A 24640-nucleotide genomic window follows, 5' to 3' on the forward strand; every position below is an offset into this window, starting at 1 on the left:
ATGGTGATCCAAGCATTTGATTTTACTGTCTATCAAAATAAGCAGCCAACGATATAGGGTTTTTGTGGTTGTGGTTGTTGTTCTCTTTGTCATTCTTGTTGTTGAATTGACAGTGCTGTCTTATCTCAATGCTCTGGGAGCTTAAGGATGACTGTCCTTTTTGAGGACGTCGGTGTGTGTGGGTGTGGTTGAGGGTGGGGTGGGGCAAGCTGATTATCCATGGTAAGCTTTCATCAGGTCTCTTTTGACCAGAGAAGATGGTTATCTGGAAGGAACATAATGCATCCTGAGTTATCACCATCCTCTTCAGATAACAACTGGCACAGTGTCTGTCTCCCATAGCCCTCTGAGCCCTGTAAGAGCTTCTTAACACCATTAAACTGACACACACACACACACACACATGCACGCAGTTTTGTCACTCATCAGTGTATCTGTCATTTTTGATGAGCAGAGATGGAGCATAATAGTAAGGCAGCCTTGTTTTCAGTGTGGGCTGGAATTCTTACACTCACTCATGTCAAACAGTGTTATCATTACCAGACAAAGGAGTCAAGGTAGTTTCAAGGTCATGAAATCTTTTGAATGGTTTTATTCTGTTTAAAAAGAAAAAAAGAGGTTAAACTTTGACACTGAGGAATCAGGGTTTTAGTCTCTAAAGAGCTCACTACTCAGGACAGAATGATGGAAACATTTAAAGGAGTCAGTGCAGTGAGTGGTCCCCGACTTTCATGTATATTCCAAAAATAATTGTACCATTCAACACTGGCATCAGCTCTAAGTATCACAATCCTAAAGGCTCTTTAATATGTAAAGGTAACGATATGAAACAGAAACAGAATCGTTCTCTGACTAGAAAAATATCTCTTTTTAATTCCATCCTTTTTTTTGTTTTTGTAGAGGATATGTTTTTAATTAGTTTGAGTCGTTTGTGAAGCAGAAAAAGGTTTTGATTCATGGTTTTACCCCCTGAGGAAGGAGTGTGTTTCCATTAAGTCCTCTCCTGGCGGCGAGTGAACAGGAAGTGTCCCTGCATGGGGTCAGCCAGAGCACGTGAGGGGAACTGAAAGAGCCCCCCAACCCCAAAAAAAAGTCAAGCTATCTCCTTGAACCCCTTCAGTTGTCTGATTATGAGGATGGTTAAGGGATGTTAAAGAAACATAACCATAAATCTCTCTCAGGCTTTAATGAGAAATGTCAGCCTGTATTGAGAATGATGAAAGCGTTTGCAGGCGTATGGGGATGACAGACGCACCTGCGCTGTCCTGTCTGTTTGCTTTAACTGTGACTCGTAGATTTATTTGTCTTGAGACAGCCATCGGGATGAAAGTGCCAGCCTTATCAATCACAACTCCATTCCTTACCAAGGACTTAAACCACTGTTTGGAGTATGAAACCAACATTTCAGTATCGTTGTTTTGTTGTTCAATAGTGTTTTTTCACTGTTTAAGAAGAGTGAGAAATGGTATCTTGGTGATGTAGTTGGTGTATGTGTTTCCTTATGGTGAATGTCCATTTTTGTATTCACCTAAGAAACACGTTCACTACACAGTAGTGCAGTTCTCATCTCATGAGTTTATCAGTGTCAAAATCAGTGTGTCAAAATGAGTTTGCTCTGGTTTGTCTTTTTCTCAAGTTAGCTTTAATGAACATTATCCAGATGACTGTTTTGTTTTTCTGTCGGTAACTGCTGAAAGCTGTTTGAGTTTCTTTCTGGAGCACTTTTGCTGGGCCGGGGCCTCTGGGGCAGTTGTGAAGATCTCTGAGGGTGAGACTGCAGTGGGTAGTGCACAGCAGAGACTGATCTGCCCAGACTCTGGTGACTGTGACTGTACTGTTAGTGTGTTCACAGATGGCGTATCCCTTAGGACACTGCATCCTCTCACTCAGGAGACACTTGTCCTGAGTGCGTGCGTGCGTGCGTGCGTGCGTGCGTGACTGTGTACATGCCTGTGTTTGTATATGTGAGTGAGGTGATGATATGTTAGTATGTACTTGTTGAGGAGCTGAAGTAGAAATAGATTATGTGGGTGACAGATCTATTTGAGTGTGTCTTGTTAGAGCAGCATGTTCACCAGGTAGATGTAAGAATTGATCCATTTGTGTTTTCATTTTGGTGCATCAGCAGCAAGTGAATGTGGGCAAACCAGATAAACACAGACTTAAACAGCCCATTCTCATTTCACTGATAAACTGATTTATGATTATGACTTCCTCCTTCTGGGATTCATCATGAATAATTGTGTAGCTCTCCATTGCAGTTAATCATTTCATGCATAACAAACACGTCGGCATAACTGTCCCAGCATAACTATCTGCTTTGATATGTATGCATCTTATAGCCAGTCACAGGCCCGGTTCAGTTTCTGAACATTACCCACATCCACAGCAACAAGTTAGTATTATTTTCTTTTGTTATTCTTTTACAAGTGATTGTGATTCTCTCTTTTGAATTGTTTGTTTATGTTGGATGTGTGTATAGATATAGATAAAGATATATTAAGGTTGTCAAGATAACACATTAATTTTGATTAATTAATTATAGAAAAAATTACACATCAAAAAAATTAACACAGATTAATCACACTCATTGATGCCCCATGACCCCACGCGTCACAGTGCATGACATAAATATGAACATAAATATAACCGTCACAGTCGCTTTGTAAACATGATGGAAGTAGATCATAAAATGTTGCTTGGCCCAGTGAATGGAAAATTTACATTAAAAAAAATCGCCCAGATGGAACTGTTAGGAGCACCGTTCTGTGCAATTTCTGCAGTAAGGAATTTTCTTACCATCGGAGTAGAATTAGCTTGAAATATCACCTCAATGCAGAGCACTTAGCACCGAGCTCAGTGGTCAAACCTAGTTTGTAATGTCTGTTATCATTGATGCAGTCATCTACCAAAATCCATTTGAACTGAAATATTTTTAAATGCTTCTCACAGCAAATATTGATATATGCAATTGAGTTCGATTAATTAATCACAAAGCATGCAATTAATTAAATTAATTTTTTCAATGGCAGCCCTAATATATATATACAGTATATATGGGTGTGTATGGGTGTGTATGGGGGTGTGTGTGTGTGTGTGTGTGTGTGTGTGTGTGTGTGTGTGTATATATATAGATATATATATATTTGGGATGTGCAGAGAGCCCAGTATTTGTATTTGTATGCGAATGAAAGTGGAAATAGGTGTAACAATCTTGTTTTCATTTTTATTACACTTCTAATTTTAAGATATTGAAGTGTTAATATAAGGGTTCTTCAATAAAGTAGTATAATAATTACGAACACTTAAATGTAATACTTGTTTATGGTTTTCATAAACCCAGCAGTAAGCATGTATAACCATAAACATCATTGAAAGGAAAATCATTTTAAAACTAACATTCAGTTCCTAATGCACACACTCAAGCCAATAAACTCATTTCTAAACTAATAAATGCCTATGTGAATATTGTGATCCCCGCCACCACCCGCCCTAGTTAAAGGACGCAACCGGGACACACACAGGCTGACTGAGCAGTTAGCACAGCGTGTAGATGAACTAGCTAGAAGCTACACTGCCAGAGCTAACGTAGGCTAATCTCCTACGTGGAGCATCTTGTCAAGTTATACTATATTTAGTATAGGCTTCATAAATAATGAAACACTTTTATCTTTTTGCAAATCAGCACCACATTATCATAAGTATCAGGACTTTGAAAAGATTTTGTGTCGTAATTTTACACGAAAAATCGTAATATTACGAGAATATAGTCATAATTTTAGGCTGCGAGTTATTCTGGAGTGGAAATATCAGAAGAGCAGCCTGCCACCTGTGTTAAAACGAGGAACGTGGAGCATCTTGTGACGTTATACTTTAGTAAAGGTTTCACGATTAACGAAATAATTAATCTTTTGGCACATCAGCACCACATTGCAGCAGGCTGCTCTTCTGGTCCTCTTCTGCTCTTCTAAAATTACGGCTTTATTCTCGTAATATTATATTATTCTCGAAATCTCAGAATTTTTTTTTCCCTCAATGTTGCCGTAATACTCCATCGTAATGAGGAACACCAGTTATTTGGGCTATTTGACATGTTTTTTTTTGTTTTTTTCTTCTCGAAAACAAATAATTTTTAAAATATTTGTATGAAATAAATATTCGTAAAACCCACTATTTGTGCTTTGCTATATACCGTATTCGGATTCAGCTCCACCCCTAATTATATATGTGTGTATATATAGATAGATAGATAGACAGATATAGACATAGATATATAAATACAGTCTCTCTTCCCCTCATCATCCCCTCTGCCCAGTGACAGCGGGTATGTGTAACCAGATGCCTTTGATGGGAGCTCCATGGAATGAATGAAAAATGCATACAGTCCTCTCTCTTTCTCCTGCTCTCTGGGTGTCTGATATTCTTGTCATTTGCCATCACTGTCATGTCTTCAGTGCTTTAATTATGCAGTGAGTGGCTCGCTATGAGTGCACGCCAAGCAAAGCCTGAGCGGTGATTATTTACACACCATTTATTAGTGTTAATATTGTGTGATTCAGGTTAAGAGAGCAATGATTATGTTACATCTGTGTGGCAGATTTGGGGGGGGGGGGGGGGGTGTCGCCTTGTGGTTTATACTTTGCACTGGTTTTTTTTTGTTGTTGTTGTTGTATTTTTCTTCAACAGAATCACACCACAGTCACCACTTGGGACGATTCTGAATTTGTTTTTCTGTGGCTTTTGAACTTTAGCAACTCGTGTTCTGTTGTTGTTGTTGTTGTTGCTGCTGCTGTGGCTGTTGTTGTCTTTTGTTGTTGTTTTTTTTTTTTAAGGTGAGGTTGGTGATCTCAGTTGCCCAGACTCAGTGTTAAATTCTGAGAAAGACTGGTAACCATGCAATGTTCTAGAGTGATCATGCTCAAGATCTCAGGTGGAGGGACTGGGAAATCCTGTATATGACTTTTTTTTCTCTGATGTTGTTTGTGGGAGCAATTAGGGACATCCAACCCATTTCTGGACCTGTGGTACTTCATGTCTTACATAAATTCACTGATGAGTCCATTAAAAAGCAGTATGTAGTGCACAAGCCCCGTAGCTTTGGTTGTTCCCACCAGTAGAACCATGGATTCCAGTTTCTGTGGCAATCTCATAATTAGCTTCTTTGTGGAACCCCAGTATGAGGATGTCCCCAATTATGAACAGGCTGAATTGTGTGTGTCTTTTCCATAGGACAGAGTGCATAAATGAAAAACAAGTGTTTGTCATTTGTGGATAATTGGCATCCCAATAGCTGGAACTCTACTAAATTACCAAGGCAATTTATTTGCGTACAGGCAAATTGTTTCCAATTATTTTCCAGAAACAGTCTAATTTGTATTCATTAGACCTCATACGGTTACAGGAATTGCCAGAGGAAATGTTTCTCAAATCAATGAAAATGTGGACTTCTAATTTTGACTAATGTAGTTGAGGTAACATGGCCATTTATCGTTTAAGTTCTCATTTGTGTCTTCATAACTCAGGTAAAAAAAAAAAAGTCATGTAAGGACCTCACAATACATCTTCCTAAGCACCGCTTATCTAAACTCAAACAACTTGCATTTTCTTTTTCTTTTCTTTTCTTGGTTTTTTTTTTTTTCTTAAAGCTTATGTCCACCTCTTGCAGCCTGTCTGTAGTCTGGACTTGTCACACTCCTGACCCTTCTGATCAGAGCTATTTGGCCTAATCTGTCAAAAAAAGAAAAAACTAAAAGCTGATTACAATATCTCCTTTGTGCTCCTGTTCTCCCTGTGTATAAACTAATCTGTATAATCTTTTTGAATAATGACGTATCTATGACAAACACACGGTTGTGCTGTATTGATTTTGAAGTTAGCCCACAGATCATATGCTTCTGTTTCAGTTTGAAAAACCACATCAGTGGGCTGCCATACGCTCAGACGGAAATGGCCCTCTTCCTGTGCAGATGTGTTTAAGTCTTCAGTGAGACAAATACTCCACTCAAAATCGTTTCTGTACATCTCTGCGGCGTTATTGATCCAATCTGTCACACACTTATCCCAGTTAATACTGTATACAGCCATGACAACTGAGAGATTTTTTTTTCATGATCTGAAGTATTAATATTGGAGCGTTGCCCAGTGATCATTTCCCAGACAAAATGAAACCACAGTTACGTATACAGTGTGGTCAGGTGTTTTGGTTATGATGTACTATCTGCTCTAGACACACTCATGTTCATTGGTTTGTTCTCTGCATATTTAGACTTCTTGCTCAGGTCTGTTTAATGTTTTCTCATGACACCAGAAAGAACAAATTGACACACAGTTAAAGAACTTGTCGTTGTATATTGTCACGCAACAGTTAATGCAGACAATGCTGTTGTTTATTGGATTTATTTGCAGTTGCCACAGACTCTAAAGAGTGTTGTGTTGATAGGGAGAAGAATAGCATCTCCAGGTAAGAGCAGAGTGGGGTATGAGAGATAAAATGTGTAAAAGAGAAGATTTGTCGAGATTTTCTCACATAGCCTGGATAGCTTCTCACACGTGGTGTCCGTGTGACAGCCTGTGAAAATGCCAGTACGTTGGCCACACATTGAAAACCCACTCACTCGTCAGGCTAGAGGCTAGGTGCCCACAGCATAGCATCCCACGCTGCTATATGTGTGTGTGTGTGTGTGTGTGTGTGTGTGTGTGTGTGTGTGTGTGTGTGTGTGTGCGCGCGCGCGCGTTTGTGTGTGTGTGTGTGTGACCTGTAGGTGGAAGATGTGAGTGAAGAAACCTTGAGAACTGCTGGAAAGTTCTGACTGTCTGTACAGATGCGGAAGGAAATCAGTTTATACTTTGTATGTTTATTTAACTGTTCACTCATCTGAAATGGTGACTCCAACTACAGGGCAGGTTGTGAAAAATTAACACGATCTTGTTCAAATCTATATTTTTGCAGCATAACATCAAAATTTATGAGACAGAGATTATCTGAAGAGAGTATTTTTCTCTCTCTCTCTCTCTCTCTCTCTCTCTCTCTCTCTCTCTCTCTGGCAAATAATTTAACTGACATTTTTGGCAGTAACATACTTTGGCAGGTATGGAACTTTTTCATTATCTGAAGATTAAAGTCAGCGTCATACTCACAGTAAAAGAAATCCCATGTCATCCCAGTTGTTAACCTTCCAATACATACAAAACTGATTTCTCAAATACAGCTTTTGAAAAGTTCAAATCAGGATACCAGTTTAAATAAAAATTTGCTTTTTTTCCCTGTAACTCAGACTAAACTCAGCCAGATTCTGCCCTTCAACATGATGGTATTTTGAAAACTATGAATTTTTTTTGTTTGTCAGTAATTTCTATGCGCTAGCTGAGGTCACAGACAGTGATAGGACAGATGATGTGAGATGATTTTTGGTTTTTTGTCAGTAATTTCTATGCGCTAGCTGAGGTCACAGACAGCGATAGGACAGACAATGTGAGATGATTTTTTGTTTTTTTTGTCAGTAATTTCTATGCGCTAGCTGAGGTCACAGACAGCGATAGGACAGACAATGTGAGATGATTTTTGTTTTTTTGTCAGTAATTTCTATGCGCTAGCTGAGGTCACAGACAGCGATAGGACAGACAATGTGTGATGATTTTTTGTTTTTTTTGTCAGTAATTTCTATGCGCTAGCTGAGGTCACAGACAGCGATAGGACAGACAATGTGAGATGATTTTTTGTTTTTTTGTCAGTAATTTCTATGCGCTAGCTGAGGTCACAGACAGCGATAGGACAGACGATGTGAGATGATTTTTTGTTTTTTTGTCAGTAATTTCTATGTGCTAGCTGAGGTCACAGACAGTGATAGGACAGACGATGTGAGATGAAATGCCTTAGCAGAGCGAGGACTTATTCTCGGGCAGTTGTTTTGATTTCAAAAGTAGCTTGTGTGTGTCCGTGTGTGACCTCATCGTGTTCTCAGAGTGTTTGTGTGGAGACTGGCCAGAGGCCGGAGTGCCTCACCTTGCCTGTGAAGGAAACACTGGGTACCACTCTACTCCCCTCGTCCTTAAAGCCCGTGTCTTCTTTTTTGAAAAAGAAAGGTTTCTCTATTTCTGGCGAGGTGGAATAGGACCCTCAGAGGATTACACCAGCTAAGCCCTTATCACTCTAGGAAATTCACCGCCCGCTGAAAAAAGGTGGAGGGAGCAGAAAAATCAAGGCAAAAGTATTATTCCCTTTTAACTTTGGCTCCTTATTCCCAGTGAAAGTTATTACTGGGTGGGAGAAACTCTTTCCCTGGTACTTGAAGTTTTTTCTTCTTCTTTTTCTTCATCTTCTTCTTCTTTTTCTTCTTCCGTGTGTAAGTGAATTTCGTCTGTCGTCTTCTTTCCAAGCTTTTTTCGAAGTGGAATTTTTGGATGTGGAAAACTTGAAAGCAGGTGCTTTTAGTGAGAGGGCCTAGTAAAGAGTTCTCACTGCTTACTGGCAAATCATCTTAAATATTTGAGGGGAGTGTTTATCCTAATGGCAGACCTCCCCCTGGTAACGCTCCACTGAGACATCTAGTCTTTGTTTTAGTTTAAACTTGACAATCTCTCTCTCTCTCTCTCTCTCTCTCTCTCATTCTGTCTTTCTCCCTCTCTCTCATTTTCTCTGATTTGAATAGAAATATTGGGTTAGTGAGTGACATTCTAAGGTCGTTGTCCTTGTTTATTGTGACATTATTTAAAAGTAAAGCTGATGGTTACCATAACAAAGGACAAGTTGTCATAACATGAGGTGTAACTGTTCCACACCTAAGCAATTTGAGGATAAAATTTCCATTCAGCTGTTGAGTGTGGTATGACTTGAATATCTCTAAATGTCTCTGTCTCATATTGAGTGCATACTGTTAGGGAAAGGTTCATAACTTTTTTTTTTATTATTATTTTAAACAATCATATTTTACCTTAAAACCACTCTGCCAGACTTGCACTGACCTTAGCTTCAACATGTTTAACATTAGTGTCTATAGGCCTGTAAGGATTGAATGTAATGAAACAAAGGTTTAAATCCGCCAAACCCTGGCCTCATTGACTTTTACTGTTTCCAGCTACGCTTGGTAATTCTGTCTCCAGCTACGCTTGATAAATCTTAGATTTTTGAAGCTCAGCTGTCATTACAGCCAGTGGAATACATGAGCTCTCAGTCAACAGAGTCATTTAAAGGCAACAATGATGATAAGATAATAATAATGAAAACAAGATAAAACAAACAAAAGAACCGACCAAGTCATATATATTGTATTTGCTTTTTCAACACAGCGTCAGTTCAGTTTTGTAACTTTTTTTCTTGCCCTTTTCATTGTTTACAGCTCAAAGGTTTAGGGAGTGTTTGTACGTGCGTGTGTGCGGGCGGGCGGGCGGGCGTGCGTGTGTGTTTGCGTGTGTGTTTGTGTGTGTGTGATCCTGGGCCCGAGGCCAGAGGTTTCTCCAATATAATCCTCATCATCCATCAGATTTTGTTGACGTGCTTGGTTTTTTCACTCCCCAAGCAATTAAGCCTCTGCTCCCTCTCTCCGCTCCCGTGGACAGGCCCTCGGTGTCACTTCCTCTCTCTATTCTCCAGTAGTTTTACAGCCTCCTTTTTCTTTTTTTACTGCTCCAGCTCTTAAAAAATAGACTTATCTCAGAAGGATTTCACAGTACCAGTTGAAGTGTGTCTTTTTCTCTTTTTTTTTCTTTCAAAGGATTTTTACTCTCCAAAAAAAAAAAAAAATACATAGCGATTACTGACATCAGGAATTACATGAATTAATTGTCATTGCCTAATTAGCCATGAGGCTAACTTGCTTACTGAATGAGCACTAACATATTATGTCAGTAAACGTGGCCTTGTCTGACATACGGAGTTAAATGAAGTGAAAATGTTGTTTAATAAATTCAGGTGAAAATGTTTTCTTTGTTTGCACAACGATATACTCACATATGAGCAATGAATCACTTGCCTTGCTCTGCACACTTCTGCTGTCCCTGGTCTTTTGCCGGCTTTTTATTGTCTTTCAGAAAAAAAAAATAGAGCTCAAAGTTTTGACAACTTCTGTGCAAAGGCCAGCGTAACTCCACACGCTACAGCTTAGTACATTCTGTGGCAAAAAAAAGAAATGGAAAAACACACCTTGGCAGAGTGATATTCCCATCCTTAGTTTGGGGTCTGAGGAGCTGTGACTTGTGGGATGGACATAGGCAGTCATGGAAACGGAAGGTATCCCTCAGACCTGACTGGCGGCCTCTCAAAACCTCTTTGAATGAACGAGAAGCTCGGTTAACGCAACTCCAACACCGACACTAAAAGCCTTTTCACAAAATTGAGTGCACCGTCTGCCTTGAACAAGAGTCGCTTTTCTCACTCTATGTTTAGTCTTCAACTTTAGTTTTTAGACTTTAGTAAAGTGACCTATGCCTCATTTTCATCCTTTTTTATATTTATTTGTTTTGTTCTTTGTTTATTGACTTATTATAAACCTACCATAAGGGTTAAATGAATGTACAAGTAGAATGGCATCACTCAGGGATGCGTTGGCTTGGCCCTATGGTCAAACATCCGGCCTTTTCTTTACAGTCTTGTTATCTTGTCTGTTAAATCAATAGTGTATATTGGACAGCTGTGGGGAGACTTTTATGAATAAGGTGAGCGATAATTAGCTCTAATGACTGGCTGTAATGGAGGCGTAATTGAACGAGCAAGGGCGTGACACCAAGTCCTTACCATTTTTCATTCTGGTCACAGTACATGAGGGACACAGTGCCCAGGAACAATGAAATGCCCAGTTTGGCAGCATGCCTCGAACTGGAGAGACGTAAAGGAAGAAATGTGAATGTCACTGATGGGTGTGTGTGGTACTTTCTGTCGCCCTGGTTAGTGCTATGCTTTTTTTTTTCTTTTCTTTTCTCAGTTGAACTCTGTGTGTGTGTGTGTGTGTGTGTGTGTGTGTGTGTGTGTGAGAGAGAGAGAGAGAGAGAGACTTCAGTACATTCAGTCCATGGATACTGTAGAAAAAGGCTATCAGGTGTGAGTCATACTTCTATTAAACTGAAGTAAATAGGAACGACTCTGAAAGGAAAAAAAAAACAGTTCTCAAGGTCATAAAAGGTTCTCTGTCAGCTGCTCCATAAACTATAGACCTCCTGTCATCTCATTCCTGCCGGTTTAGTTTTTTTCTTGTTGTTGACCAAAAATAAAAAAAAGAATAAATAAAACTTAATGATGATTTATTGGAGATTTTAGCATTAATGTTTTTACAAATCAGTAAGGAGGAATATAGGATTTGCATATACAATAGTCTTAACACACATCACTGTTTTTTGTTTGTTTGTTTTCTCTTTTTAAGCATTCTCCATCAAATTCACAGCTCAGTGGCTGGTTGATATCCACTGAGTCCCTCCTAATCTCCAAGTCTAATTGGTTGCTTTGTCAGAAAGACAGAGCCTGTGTATTTTTCATCGCAGGGCATTATATAACAGCTCCAGTTTGGCAATTTGTGAAAGACATAGGATTTATTAACACAACCTTTTTTCTTTATTTCTTTATCTTTTGTTCATTTTTGACGGTGTGCTGCTGTTTTTTATTCCCGTGCTTTGAGTAGTCTTGTGTTGCTTTAGCTGGGACGAGCCAGTGGCCCAGCTTTCAACTCGAGTCCTTAAAGAACATTATGCTTGTCTGCCTATCCACAGCGTGTCTGCAGAGCTCTGGAACATGGCCTGACTACTTTGAGGCTGAGTCATCCAACCTAATGTTTATGTACAAATCAGCAGTTCATTTGCAGTGTTTGGAACGCCTGACGGACGTCATACTGATGTTTCTTCTGTGTGTGTGTGTGTGTGTGTGTGTGTGTGTGTGTGGTTTTATTATGCTATATTGTAAACTTCCACAATCCTACAGCAGTTGCAATTTCATCATCTCACTGCTGCATGATTTAACTTTTACCCTGACAACCGCAGTTCTAATCAAAACTGTCATCATAGCATCATCATTTTAACAGGGGTGTTCAGAGTGAACAGTACAGCACATTCACAACTTCAGTTTTTAGGTTTTTCATCTTGTTTTTCCCCCCAGTTTTCAGAAGTCATGGCCTTGAGATTGTATTTAACTGTGTATCTACGGTCACAGACCTCAGGGTAAAGGGTCTTTCAGTAGATGCATTGCAGAATCCCACAGACTGAGGGAGAGAAGGGGGAAATATGTATCAAATTAACTTCCATTCAGCAAGGCCATCCAAGCCCCCTGTCCCGGCCTGTTCACTAATCAAAGCTTTGTTATTCTAGTCGCTCAACCAAAACCAAATATGATTCAACGACATGAGCAATTACCTACAATTTTCCATTCTGCTGTCTTCCGCACTTGCTGGACACAGTTTTTTATTTTTCTTTTTTTGCACAATTTGAAGATTGGTCTGTTTGGATACCCATCTGTGCGGTTATGATCTGAGACATTAGTTCACTGAGTGGCCTGTTTCCAGACCATTCACCCTCTCTGTGATACTGGCTGGATTCTGTGCACACATGCTGTTCAGAAATCAAGCTTTTGGGATTGTTTGACCCTTGACTGCCTAACTAATATGTTTTTCCAGTGCATCAGTTTTCTGGTCTTAACATATGGTGTTGCAGTGCTTCATATCAGAAAGAGAGAGAGAGTGTGTGTGTGTATGTGTGTGCTCCCGCTCTACTTTCAAAAACAGCTTAACAGAGCGATTTATTACATGCAAAAATCATAAAAATCTGATTCAGTTTTACAACCGCAGAAAAGTTAAGAGTTCACCAACCAAGTATGAATCAGTCTGACGCCTACAGAATCATGGCAAAGTTGTTGGATCCAAAATTTCAGAGGTAGGCTTTGATGAGTCTGGACGGAAAGGCCCTTTCACCCCTCTGGCTTTTCAGCCTGTTTGTGATGATTGGCATGCTCTTTCTCATTCTCCTGTTTTTTCGTTTTGTTTTATTTTTAACATTGGACAACAACATCCTAAGTGAAATTCTTCCTTCTCGTTTTGATGAAGGCCAAGATGTGGTGTGAGAAGACTCGAGTGTTTGAGGCATGAACTGAATTGCTTTGTGGATTAGCACTGGTATTTGTTTTCTTTTTTGGCATTAAATCATGTCTGTTTTAAATCTTAAGTGCATTCCTTGGCATCCACTAGTCTTCCAACCAGAGCTGCTCTGTTGTCCAATACCTTTCTGAGAAGTCCTACCCAAGCAATTTTGGAAATGCCTCAGAACCTACGTATTGTAGGTGAGCTGAAATACTAGCTTTAGCAGCTTTAATGCCAAAGCCTTAAAAAACAGCCCCAGTTATAACCTCTTAATAAAGGCAGTTTAGTTTGTTGTTACTTAGGCTCTGGCCCAGTCATTCTGCCAAGTCATGCTAGGTTAATGTAATTCTGTTGACTGGTAGCCTTACAGATTGCAGCCACCAGGCTAGAGTCCTCTCCCTGACATTTCTCTCGATGGGTCAGACATAGCATGTTGCTGAAACGGTTGCCAAACGGGGGCTGAACTTTACCAGGTATTAACAGGCTTTACTTGCTGCTTCCATGCCCTCCCTGTTTTCTCTCACCAAATGGGTAATTATAACCAGTATTTTAAGGCCTGACTGGCAACGGGGCAGGACCACAGCATGCTTCCTTTGAAACCTCAAATTTTACAGATGCCAGTCCGAGGTCATGCCTGCAACCTTAACGTGCTGTCCCAGTGTTCTGTGGAGTTAAGTTCACCAAATGGAAACTCCATGTGCCATCCATTACTAAAGGACAGAATAGTTTTTACGTTTAGATAACACCATCATATCCAAATGTATTATTTACTCTGAGGATGTCCTCTTTTTTTTTTTTTTTTTTCCTTTTCTTTTTTTTTCTTTTTTTGGCTAAAATAGTTTTGAGTGATCCTGATGTATGACTAAAACGCTGCACATTCCTGCACTAGTCGACAGATAGACTAAGAAGCACTTTTAACAGAGCTTGTGAACAGTGAGTGGCATTTTTGTAATCTCCCCACCGTTTTTTTTTTTTTCCCCTTTTCTTTTTTTCTTGCACAGTACTGCTTATTATTGCAGAGGTTCTACCCCCATCCCTGTTTTGTTGTTCCAGAAGGCCTCTCACTATCATGGCTAAGTAAAAAGCCCAGTCCTCTTCTTTTGGTTTCAGTGTGCCTGGCCGCTTTCCAGCAGTTTTATAGTGGATGGGCTCCCAAGTATCTGATAAGGTCCCTGAGAACACGACTCTTGGTGTCCCTGGAAGAGCAGATGGTGTTCATGTGGTTAGATAGTGGGAAAAAAAGAGACACATCAAAGGTACTTCAAAATCCTCAGCTCTGCTGAATCACATGGCCTTGCTCTTTGAAAAACAGACTGCCTGTCTACTCTGTTAGCTTGATAGATCCCAAATCTAAAGGAAACCAAAGGGCTATTTTATTGTTGATTAACTGTCCTCTGTTTCAAGGTTACACAATTTAATAAACTTCAACAAATGAACCTCTTACTGAAAAAAAAAATATATATCTATACTGTCTTACATGAATACTGTTATTGATTTCAAACTCTCTCTTGAAGTTTATTCGCACACAAAAAAAATGTACCTTGGAAATGCTTGTTAAACTTTAGAACTCTTTGCATCAGATCTACATGCCGGGGGACAAGAGAGTGAGAGAGAGACAGACAGAGAGACAGCGACAGAGAGAGAGAGAGAGAGAGAGAGAGAGAGAGACAGAGAAAAACAGGAGAAATGTGACTACTCATCCACCTATTCCCTAGACCAGGGTTTATGAGGACTTGCTCAGGTCTTATTTTAGTGCATGTGTGTGCGTGTGCGTGCGCGCGTGTGTGTGCGCGTGTGTGTGTGCGCGTGTGTGTGTGCGTGTGCGCGCGCGCGTGCATGTGTGTGTGTGTGCGTGCGTGTGTGTGTGTGAGAGCTTGCATGTATGTGTGTGTGTGTATGTGTGTGTGTGTGTGTGTGTGTGCGCGCGTGTGTGTGTGTGAGAGAACTGTTCATGCTTGTGATTTATGAAGTGGGTGCTGTGGCATCTCATTCGTGATTCTGTTCTGATGTTAAAGAACATTGTCTTGGCCCAGATGGTCTCACACTGAGTTAATGAAGCCCCAAACCCCTGCTATCAATCGACCTCACAGCGCGGCCTCGGCTAAACCTGCTGCTAACAGTGTGTGGCAGTCATCCCTCTGATCTGTGCTCCTCGGTGTAATTCAGCTTAACGAAGGCTGGCTAGAGCCTGGAGTTTTCATGGGTACAGGCGTTCTCTCGGTAATGATCCAGTCAAAACGGGAGGGCTTGCTTTTCTCTTTTACGCCACACTGACTTCAGCAGCTGTACAGTAACAGCACTGTATGCTAATCAGTCGCCATGTGGAGGATATGTCTTAGCATCGCCGGGGAACAGAGCATGAGCATGACTGGGTCTTTTTATTAGATACAGTCAAGTTTGTGACCAAAAAAATGAAATATGTGTTTCTTGTATTCGGTGGAGCTACAGCTCGCCCAACGGAATCGTTCCTCAAACGCCGTCACCTCTGTGGCTTAAGATGTAAATTACCCATGTTTATGCGATTATATGCCAGACGTATGTTGTTCAGAATGTGTAATTCTAAATATTCAAATGCGTCCCTGCAGTTGTCTGGTAAATAGTTGCTGTTTAAGTATGCAACATTTCTCCCAGAGTCCTATACTGTCTCATAGGCCCTGTATTATCTTCTCTTTGTAATAACCACTCTGGTCAAGCAATAAACTGTCATGGACCATTTTAAACACACCTCTTCCATCAGCAGAATGGAAATAGCTTACAATTCAAAAAAAAGAAAAGAACAAATCCGTTCCACCACCAGCACCTCTGGTGACACAAATGAAAATGTCCTTCCCAAAATAGATCATTTTTACACCTCAGATGTGCACTTTATTTTAAGCTCAGTGACATCAATCTAGCCGCTGCCGCACTGCATTCTGGGTAATTTAATAGAGCTTGAAAACTCTTTGAGCTCTGCTCATGCTGTCTTTTTTTCTTTTCTTCCTCCAGAGCTTACAGACAGTGATAAAGCAAGGGTTTTTTTTATGCATGTTATCAAGATGGTACCGCTATAGGAGCACCACCTCAGTAACATCTCAGTGTCTGTGATAATTCACACCACTGATTCTTAAAAATACTTAGAGTTAAAAAAAAAAAAAATACAGACATGACCAAACCTCTGCCTGTTGAAAGAGGGTAAAAACTCTGTTGGATTGGGATTCTAAACAAATATATATTTTGGAAAAATAAAGCTAGTTTAAAATGTAGCTTAAATGAATACTTGATATAAAAATTATGGATGTGTTAAAATTAAGGTGCCAACATTTCAGGTAGAATACATCTCACTCTTTCTGTTCACTATGCAGCACATAAAAAATCAACCAGTCAAGATGAAGGGTGTGGCCTCGCGATTACAAACTGCCACCTGTGGAGACCAAACGAAAACTCGAGCCGCTGAACAAACTAACAGGGATGACAATAACTGGGACAGTTTGTCTATTGCAAATGTTATGAATAGTGACAAGACAGAAATCGGTCCATTGTAGAATAACACATAGCAGAACAAGTACTTTGGAAAGTTAGAATGTAAACAGCAAAGAGCATATTTTCCTCGATGCTATGAATGCTGTCTATGACATGAAGGACAGAGAGTAAATATCAAATGCTGGAGGGAAAAAAAGTATATATTGACTTATCTGCAGAGAACAAATTGACATAGACAGCCATTAAGTTTGGGTGTTTGTTTTTTTTTCTTTTCTTGACAAGAAAGCACAGACATGAGTAGTTTGATAAATGTTTTGGTTGAAAGTTGTACAAAGTGTACCGAGCACTTTGATCAGCTTGACCTGGAAACGCTATCCTGGCTGACTTCACAGGACCCGGTGACACCTGAGGTAACCTTGTCTGTTCTCCCAGTCATCTGATCTCCACCTGTGCACCCCGACTCTCTCACATCTCCGCTTTCTTCTTCTCCGCACAATCAAAGGCACTCTGGGAAGCAGAATCACACTTAGCTATGGCTGCTCTTCATAGCCACAAGCCACGGAAGTCACAACATTGGGGCAGGGGGAGGGGGGGGGGGGGTGGGCATTTGATTGAGTTAGTTCATGAAAGTCCAGCCCACAGCTTCCCTTGTAACTTCAAACGCCAGCAACACAAAATAAAACTTATGTGAAGGAAAGATTTTTTTCCCCCCTCCTCTCCTCTACAGTGCCTCAAAAACCAAAGCTGGCTGATTACAGAACTTTTTTGTGTGTTTTTGGACTTGTCAAACTCTGGTTAGTAAGCAACAAAGATATCACGTTGTGTAAGATTATGAAACTTTAAAAAAAAGTTTTACATCCGGGAGTGATGATGCATTGAGAAATAAGGTAGATTTTCCCATAAACTGTAATATCTTTGCCTTTAATTAATGAGATCTGGAACAGAAGAGCTGTAATGTAATGGTCTGCTAAATTGAATGTTACTTTACATCCAAATAAAAAAAACACACAGACACACACACTGTTTCAACACCCACTCACACACACACACACACACACACACACACTCACTCACTCACACAGACACAGGAGTGATGGAGCTGCTGGCAGTAAACTGGGTTTTATCAAACGGCGGTGAGATTATGGTGAGAGGGAATGGTTTGGTCCTGAGCGTTCATTACCCCCTCAGGATATTTGAGAGAAGCACAGGCCCTTTGATCTGATTTAACATTATACACGTCATGACAGTTTATCCTCAACTACAAAAGGCCGTCTGTGTCAGAAAACAATCCACTCTGGCACCTTGCTCCGAACTGAAAAGAAAAGAAAAAAGAAAGCATTTGGGGTCGGTGATGGGCCAATCACACAGAGTGGCTTTCTTCTTATTACCATGACCTCTCCAGCACCTTCAGCTCCAGCCTAATACAGACGTCTGGGGTTCACTGGCAACTCTCAGCCCTGAGCTTTCAGTCACATCTTTCAAAGTTTGAATGATAAATCTTATATAGATTGTTAAAATCCTGGTCCTACATTTGTTATTGACAGGCCTTATGGCAATTATATCTTACTGAAGTTCAAACTGATGTGTGTTTTATATATGTTCAGTGTGTACTTAAGTGCACAAATATGAGCTAGAATTAGTCATTTACAGTCAGTGATGTTATTTATGATGTGTCCTTGGGGTAATATTTTGCTGTATGGACAGATTTTAAAGAATCCCCCAACAGGAGGGGGTCAGGGGGTCTATTATGCATCTCTGTGCTGTCAGATTAGAACAGAATTGCATTTAATCTTACTTATTCACACAGTGCAGCTTAACAAAGCTAAGCGGTGTTCCTAGGGCATGGTCGTATCTTCTGAGGGGTGAAATAGCCCTTCCACTCCCCCATATGAAGGTCATTCCCCCACAAGCCACGCATGTAAGGCTGGTTTTAATGAGTCCTGTCTCTCTCTCTCTCTCGCTTTCTCTCTCTCTTGCCCCTTCTCTCAGTAAAGCATTTTTAACTCGACTCAAATGTATCCTTTTTTGCCAAGTTTCTCCAGTACTTTCTGTTTTTCTCCCACATCCTTTTTTGGTTTTCCTGAGATGACACGCATTGTGAGGAGTTGGGGAGAAGAAAAATGAGGTTAAAAAGACCAGTATGAAAGGATAAGAGGAGTTGTGTGTGTGTGTGTGTGTGTGTGTGTGTGTGTGTGTTTCTACAAGGGCTTCGTTTCAGATTTCCATCTGAAACACTGAGGTGTTTTCTTACCTGATTTGTATTCATTCGTACAATGGGAGAGGCCGTCTCTCTTGTTTTCCAGTAAGGGTAGTAGAGACAGGACTTTTGTTTTCTCTATCATCGGATAGGAGCCTGTCCCTTCCCTCCAAACAGATCCTGGCCTCCCGCCATAAACACAAGCCTGTGTGTCTTTTTCCTCTTTTCTCTTTACATTCAAACCCTTCTATGTGTGATCCATAACAGCATATGATGTGAATTCCCCATGTTTTTAAGCTATCATGATTGTATCTTGTTTTAGAACTACTCTTTCAGCTGGAATCAAAAACAGTAATAAGGATTTAAAGAGAACCCAGAGATGTGGTTTTAAGAGAACCATGGTTCTGTATGAGAGGTTGTTTGTTTTCGGTGTTTGGGCTGTGTTAGCTCAATAAACCGTGTCTCTGTTACATATTGTTTTGGCGTTGATTGAGACTAATTACTTTCACACTCAGAGTCACTGTGAAAACAACAAGAGGCTGGGATCATAAATTTAATTGTGATTAGAAGTGTTACCTTCCTACTTGTCCTTTCATCTGACATCTCTGAATTTCTGTTTTTTTGCACTTACGCAGCATGAAAATGACTTATGAAATTGAGTTGACTTATGAAAATTTTTTTTTCTGTTTCCAGGGTTTCTTTCTGACTGTATCTCCAGAATCTGTACTGAAGGTAGCCAAGCATGCCTCGGAGAACAACAAAATCTTTGGCTTGAATCTGTCTGCTCCTTTCATCAGTCAGTTCTACAGAGAGCCTCTAAGCAGCGTCATGCCTTATGTGGACATTGTTTTTGGCAACGAAACGGTGAGTATACAAAAGACCCCAACAACATCCAGTAATACAAAACCAGTATGATGTCAATATATATGCAGCGCTCTGAATTTTCTCTGTGTTTGACACAGCTCGTGCAGAGAGGGGGAAAAAAACATGCCAGTCTTTTTCTGCTAATTGTGTTTACTTACACCTGAGGCGAATGGAGAAGTTGTTGATTAGTATCATGTACAGAGAGTATGTACAGGATGTAAATATTGCCAAAAGGGCTCTGGTTGGCTGTGAGAGAGAGTGAGAGAAGTGAGAGAGAGAGAGAGAGAGAGAATTTTCCCAAAGCAATTACAAGGAAAAGGTGTAGTGTCTAAAAACTTATTTCACATTCAGAGCATTAGTGTGGGGAGGGGGGGGGGGGGGGTGGGGGGGGGGGGTGGGGATGGAAGTCAGCATGGGTGAAAAATTTTGAAAGGGACACCGATGCTGTGACTTCTACCCTGGGATGTAGAAGGCATCTCTCCTCTTACTGTTAACACTCTGTGTGTGTGTTTGTGTCTATGACTGTGTCTGTATAGCGTAATATCTTCTACCCTGGGATGTAGAATGCATCTCTCCTCACACCATTAGCACTGTGTGTGTGTGTCTGTGTGTGTGTATGTATGTATGTGTATACACATACACACACACACTCACACACACACGTGTATATATATATATATATATATGCCTGTGCCTTATCCTCAGGCCAAAGGGGTTTATGGCCACAGCGCTGGAAGCTTGTGCGGAGAGGCAGAGACGAAAGTGTGTGTGTGTGTGTGTGTGTGTGGAAGCTTGTGCGGAGTGGGAGAGAGGAAAGTGCCATTGACCAAAGCTTGACCTCTGAGCTGAGTCTCAGCTCCATCCAGCTGGGGAGGAAATCAATAGATTAACTGGGCTGAGATGGAGACGCCATTAAGACGAATGATTACTGTGGACCACTCTTATGGCTCAGTGTGTATGATACTGATGTGCTCTGTGTCCCTCTCTTTCTCTTACACATACACACACGCACACACGCACACACGCACACACGCACACACACACACACACACACACATACACACATACACACATACACATACACACACAAAGAAGGGACTGTAGGGAAAGGACAAAAGAACACACACTGTCCATTTCCTCCTCATCCCGGAGTTGGGACGAAATGTTCATTTATGTGTTAATGATCCATCAGAGACTGATCACATGTGTACCACACCAGTCAAACACACACACACAAACTCACACACACACATAAAAACTTAGAAAAGCCACTCTCCACTATACACTGCAGCATAGTTTGTATGTATACGTGTACTGAACCTATGTGAATACACAGCTGAACTGTGTATTTTTTCATTATTATATTGGCAGTTACTGGGAGAGTTTCATAAAGTGTTTCTGTGTAGTCGTGGATGTGGTATGTACATTATGGATTTAAATTATAATTCAGAAAGGTTAAGAATATACAGTAATTTGTATATTAAAATGTTCATTATAGTAGATGCACTTTTCTCACAGATGATCAGAGCTGTACTTCTTCTCTGCTGCTGTCTTGTTTTTCTGTATTAAGTGTGGCCACAGCAGCGTGGATAGCTACATCTGTGGCACTTTGCAAGTCTCTGTTCAACGTGGATGGCAGTAATTATAGTCTCTCCGCCCGTCTTCTGCCGCTCATGTGGAGACGCGCGAAGCTGCCTCTGTGGAGCAGCGTGACTGAGACGTGTCACTCTGAGGCATCGGTGTACACACACACACACACACACACACAGAACTGGGAATTTAATTGCCAAACGTGTACAGTGATAACCTGGAAACAGTGTCGACACTAATGAAGTCCTCCTCCGTCTTCTCCCCTCAGCAGCGCGGTGTGAGGGCGTTCCGCTCCTCCACGTTTTTAACGGCCAGCGCTAATTAAGCAAGGACGGAGGGAGCAGCGTTGGCTGAAGCGTGCATGTGGAGAGGCAGAGAGACTGATAGAATTACACTCAATTTGCTCTGCTCTCAGAGCATGATGGGGAGAAGAGAGGGGGGGGGGGGGGGGGATGGAGCGTGCGATTGAGATGATTTGGCTGTGACTTATGGATTTGTAAAGCACAATATGAAACATGTCCTTGACAAATAGAGAGATTAATAGCAGAATCAATCACCCATACTGTTATCAGACCCAAATATATCATTACATCAGATCGTTGTGCGTGTGTGTGTGTGTGTGTGTGTGTGTGTGTGTGTGTGTGCTTATGGTACTTGTTAGAGATCATCGTATTTGCATATTCCGTTGATCTGTTGCATCCTGTAATCAGAAAGGTGTAAATATGTATTCTGTAATCAGCTGCTTGAAGAGTTATTGATGTCTTGAATAAAGACTAATCTTTCAGGGAATGGCTCAGGGAATATAAAATGAGATTGACTTTTTTTTTTGTTTTCCTGGTCTCCTCTGGGAAGCTGTCACCCAGTAGGTGATTCAGCCTCTGCTGTCAGTTGTTCTTCTGTTCTCTCTCTCTCTCTCTCTCTCTCTCTCTCTTGTTCTGTGGGCGTTAGTTTGAGCCTACTTCATATGCTGGTGCTAACATACCCTAATTCAGCTTATCCTCTCACTGGCAGATTACCTCTCTGTGCCAGTGAGTGATGGACCTGACAGGAACCCAGCGTTGTAACTGAGCACCCTTTAGACCATCCTCTGAGCAAACGAGGAAATGGCACACTGCAACACATTGATACACTATGCCAAGGCGAGAGATAGAGTGAGCCGTCTTCATTTCTCTACTCAAGCTGTTTCTAAAGACCGTTTAGTCTCTCAGCTCCCAAGGGGAAATGACAAAGATTTCCTCCACTAAGTATTTTATGAATGTTTCATAGGAGCCCAGTGTTTTTTTTTTTTTTCGTTTTTTTTTTTTCTTTTGCATGGCAGGACCGGCATGCTTATTCTCACCCCTACCCTGGATCAGCTTTCATGGTTTCAGTGAAGGGAGAAAAAAAGAATTTTCACAGAGAGTTACTGTTCTGAAAAACTCCTCAGGCGTGTTGGCCATCAGCCTGCTTTTCTCCAGAAGGTGTGTGTGTGTGTGTGTGTGTGTGTGTGTAAGAAAGAGAGACAGAGAGAGTACGAGAGAAAGGGTGCACTCTTGCACACAGCACACATGTCCTTGCCACCACACACTGGTGTGTGGTATGAGTGTGCATGTGAGTGTGGTTTTGTGTGTGTGTGTGTGTGTCTGCGTGAGAGAGACAGAGAGAGAGGGGGGAGGGTGAGAGTTTAATGATTTTTCCAGCCCTGCTAAGGGGTGACTGTGGAAGAGAGGGAGAGATGCAGGGGCAGTGAGGACGTGTTTTCTCTGCGTCGTTCCTGGATCCTTCATCCTGCTTTGTTTGTTTGACTGCTAGGAAGCCTTATCTCTCGCCGAGGCCTCTGGCTGTTTATCGCCACGGTGACGTGTGTGTGTGTGTCTGTGTGTTTTGTGTTTGCTGTGTGAAAATGTGCGCGTGTGTGCGTGTCTGTGCCTTTGTGTTTACTGTGTGAAAGTGTGTGTGTGTGTGTGTGTTTGCTCCTCTACTGTCAGAATGTGTGGGTGATGGTAAGTTACTCAGTATACTTCAGGCTACGAAAGTAAGAAGAGGAGAAGGGGGTGGGTGTATGGGTGGAGGGGGGTTTTGCATTTGGAGGGGTGGGGAGATCGCCTGTGGCCCCTTGTTGACCATTTCCCCTCTTGACAGCTTCCCTTCAGCAGACTGAAGATGCTCCATTTCTGCAGCTCTGGGACCACCTCCGCTCTGGCACACAGAAACAAAGAGATGGAGAACAGGGGTTATTAATATAGAGACTCTAATAGTCTCCCTTTAGACTGTTTTTTTTCTCTTCTCCTCTGAGAAATTCTATAAATATAAGAGACATTGACCTCTCTCTGTGTTTATATCTGACTGTGATGCGCACGCTGACACACTTAGCGTGGAGGCTCATGATATGAACGTCTCTCTCTCTCTCTCTCTCTCTCTCTCTCTCTCTGTGGAGTATGGTTTTCAGGCATTAGAGGAGAACAGAGTGGGTAGTTTCTTTTCAAAGTGCTAATGTCCATGTCATTGTAACTGTCTTTGACACAGTGTATGTCAAACACAACGGAAAAGACATTTGAGAACGTCTCCATCTTTTTTTCAAATACATAGCAAAAAAAAAAAAAAAAAAGAGAAAGGGGAACATGAGCAAGATGTCAGGTTGTGGAGAGCAAGATTTACTTTTTCCACTGACGCGCAAGTTTCATCAGAATCAAAATGATCTCAGGTTGTGGAGAACAAGATTTACTTTTTCTACTGACGCGCGAGTTTCATCAGAATCAAAAAGATCTCAGGTTGTGGAGAACAAGATTTACTTTTTCTACTGACGCGCGAGTTTCATCAGAATCAAAAAATAAAAAAAGAGGCCAGTATGTGGGCAAATGTGCTTCTACAGACATGATGCTGACATGGCTCAGATTAGACGCTGGTCATCTTGAGTTTCAACTGAATTTTGATGTGTTCCGAGATAGGCCATGTCCCAGTCCAACTGCCGGCCACAGCCCTGTGAGAATGAGTGTGCACTCTCTTCAGAGGTGTAGCCTCATAACAGAAGCCCACCTCATGACTTCAACGATCTGGCCCCCCCTCAGAACCTCCACATTTCACAAACGGCCAGGGTTAAAAAAGAGCAACCAGCCCACAGAGATGGAGACGAGATACCAGACAACACTGTGTATGAGAACGAGACAGAAAGAGATAAGAGAGAGACAGAGAGAGAGAGAGAGAAAAGGAAACGGCGTCAGGTAGCCTTGAAGGAGAATAATTGTGGATGTAAGGAGAGATATTGTGGCAGAAGCAGATCGATAGATAGAGAGAGAGAGAGAGAGAGAGAGAGAGAGAACGCAGTTCTAATGTGGGGACCAGAGTGTTTCTGTCTCAGTGGGAGACAGCACTGGACGACAGTGTGAGGCAGGAGAAAGAAGGACGAGTTGTAGACTGACACTGTATACCCTTTGTCTTCTGCTGTGTGATCTAGCGGCATGCTGGGGAAAGATGGCAGGTTGCCCCCCCCCTCCCTTTTTTT

The 24640-nt window shown here is 41.3% G+C and overlaps 1 protein-coding gene across 2 annotated transcripts in view; it reads left to right on the forward strand.

Moving 5' to 3' along the window:
• The window catches only part of adkb (adenosine kinase b), a 110840-nt gene that overhangs the window by 63580 nt on the left and 22620 nt on the right, over positions 1-24640 (forward strand). For both annotated transcript variants that reach the window (XM_030774183.1, XM_030774184.1), the window contains exon 7: positions 19399-19569. In XM_030774183.1, the coding sequence (XP_030630043.1) occupies positions 19399-19569 (171 nt within the window). The remainder of the gene's footprint in view (positions 1-19398; positions 19570-24640) is intronic.

This window comes from Chanos chanos, chromosome 5, assembly GCF_902362185.1.
Source record: "Chanos chanos chromosome 5, fChaCha1.1, whole genome shotgun sequence".
Taxonomy (NCBI): Eukaryota; Metazoa; Chordata; class Actinopteri; order Gonorynchiformes; family Chanidae; genus Chanos; species Chanos chanos.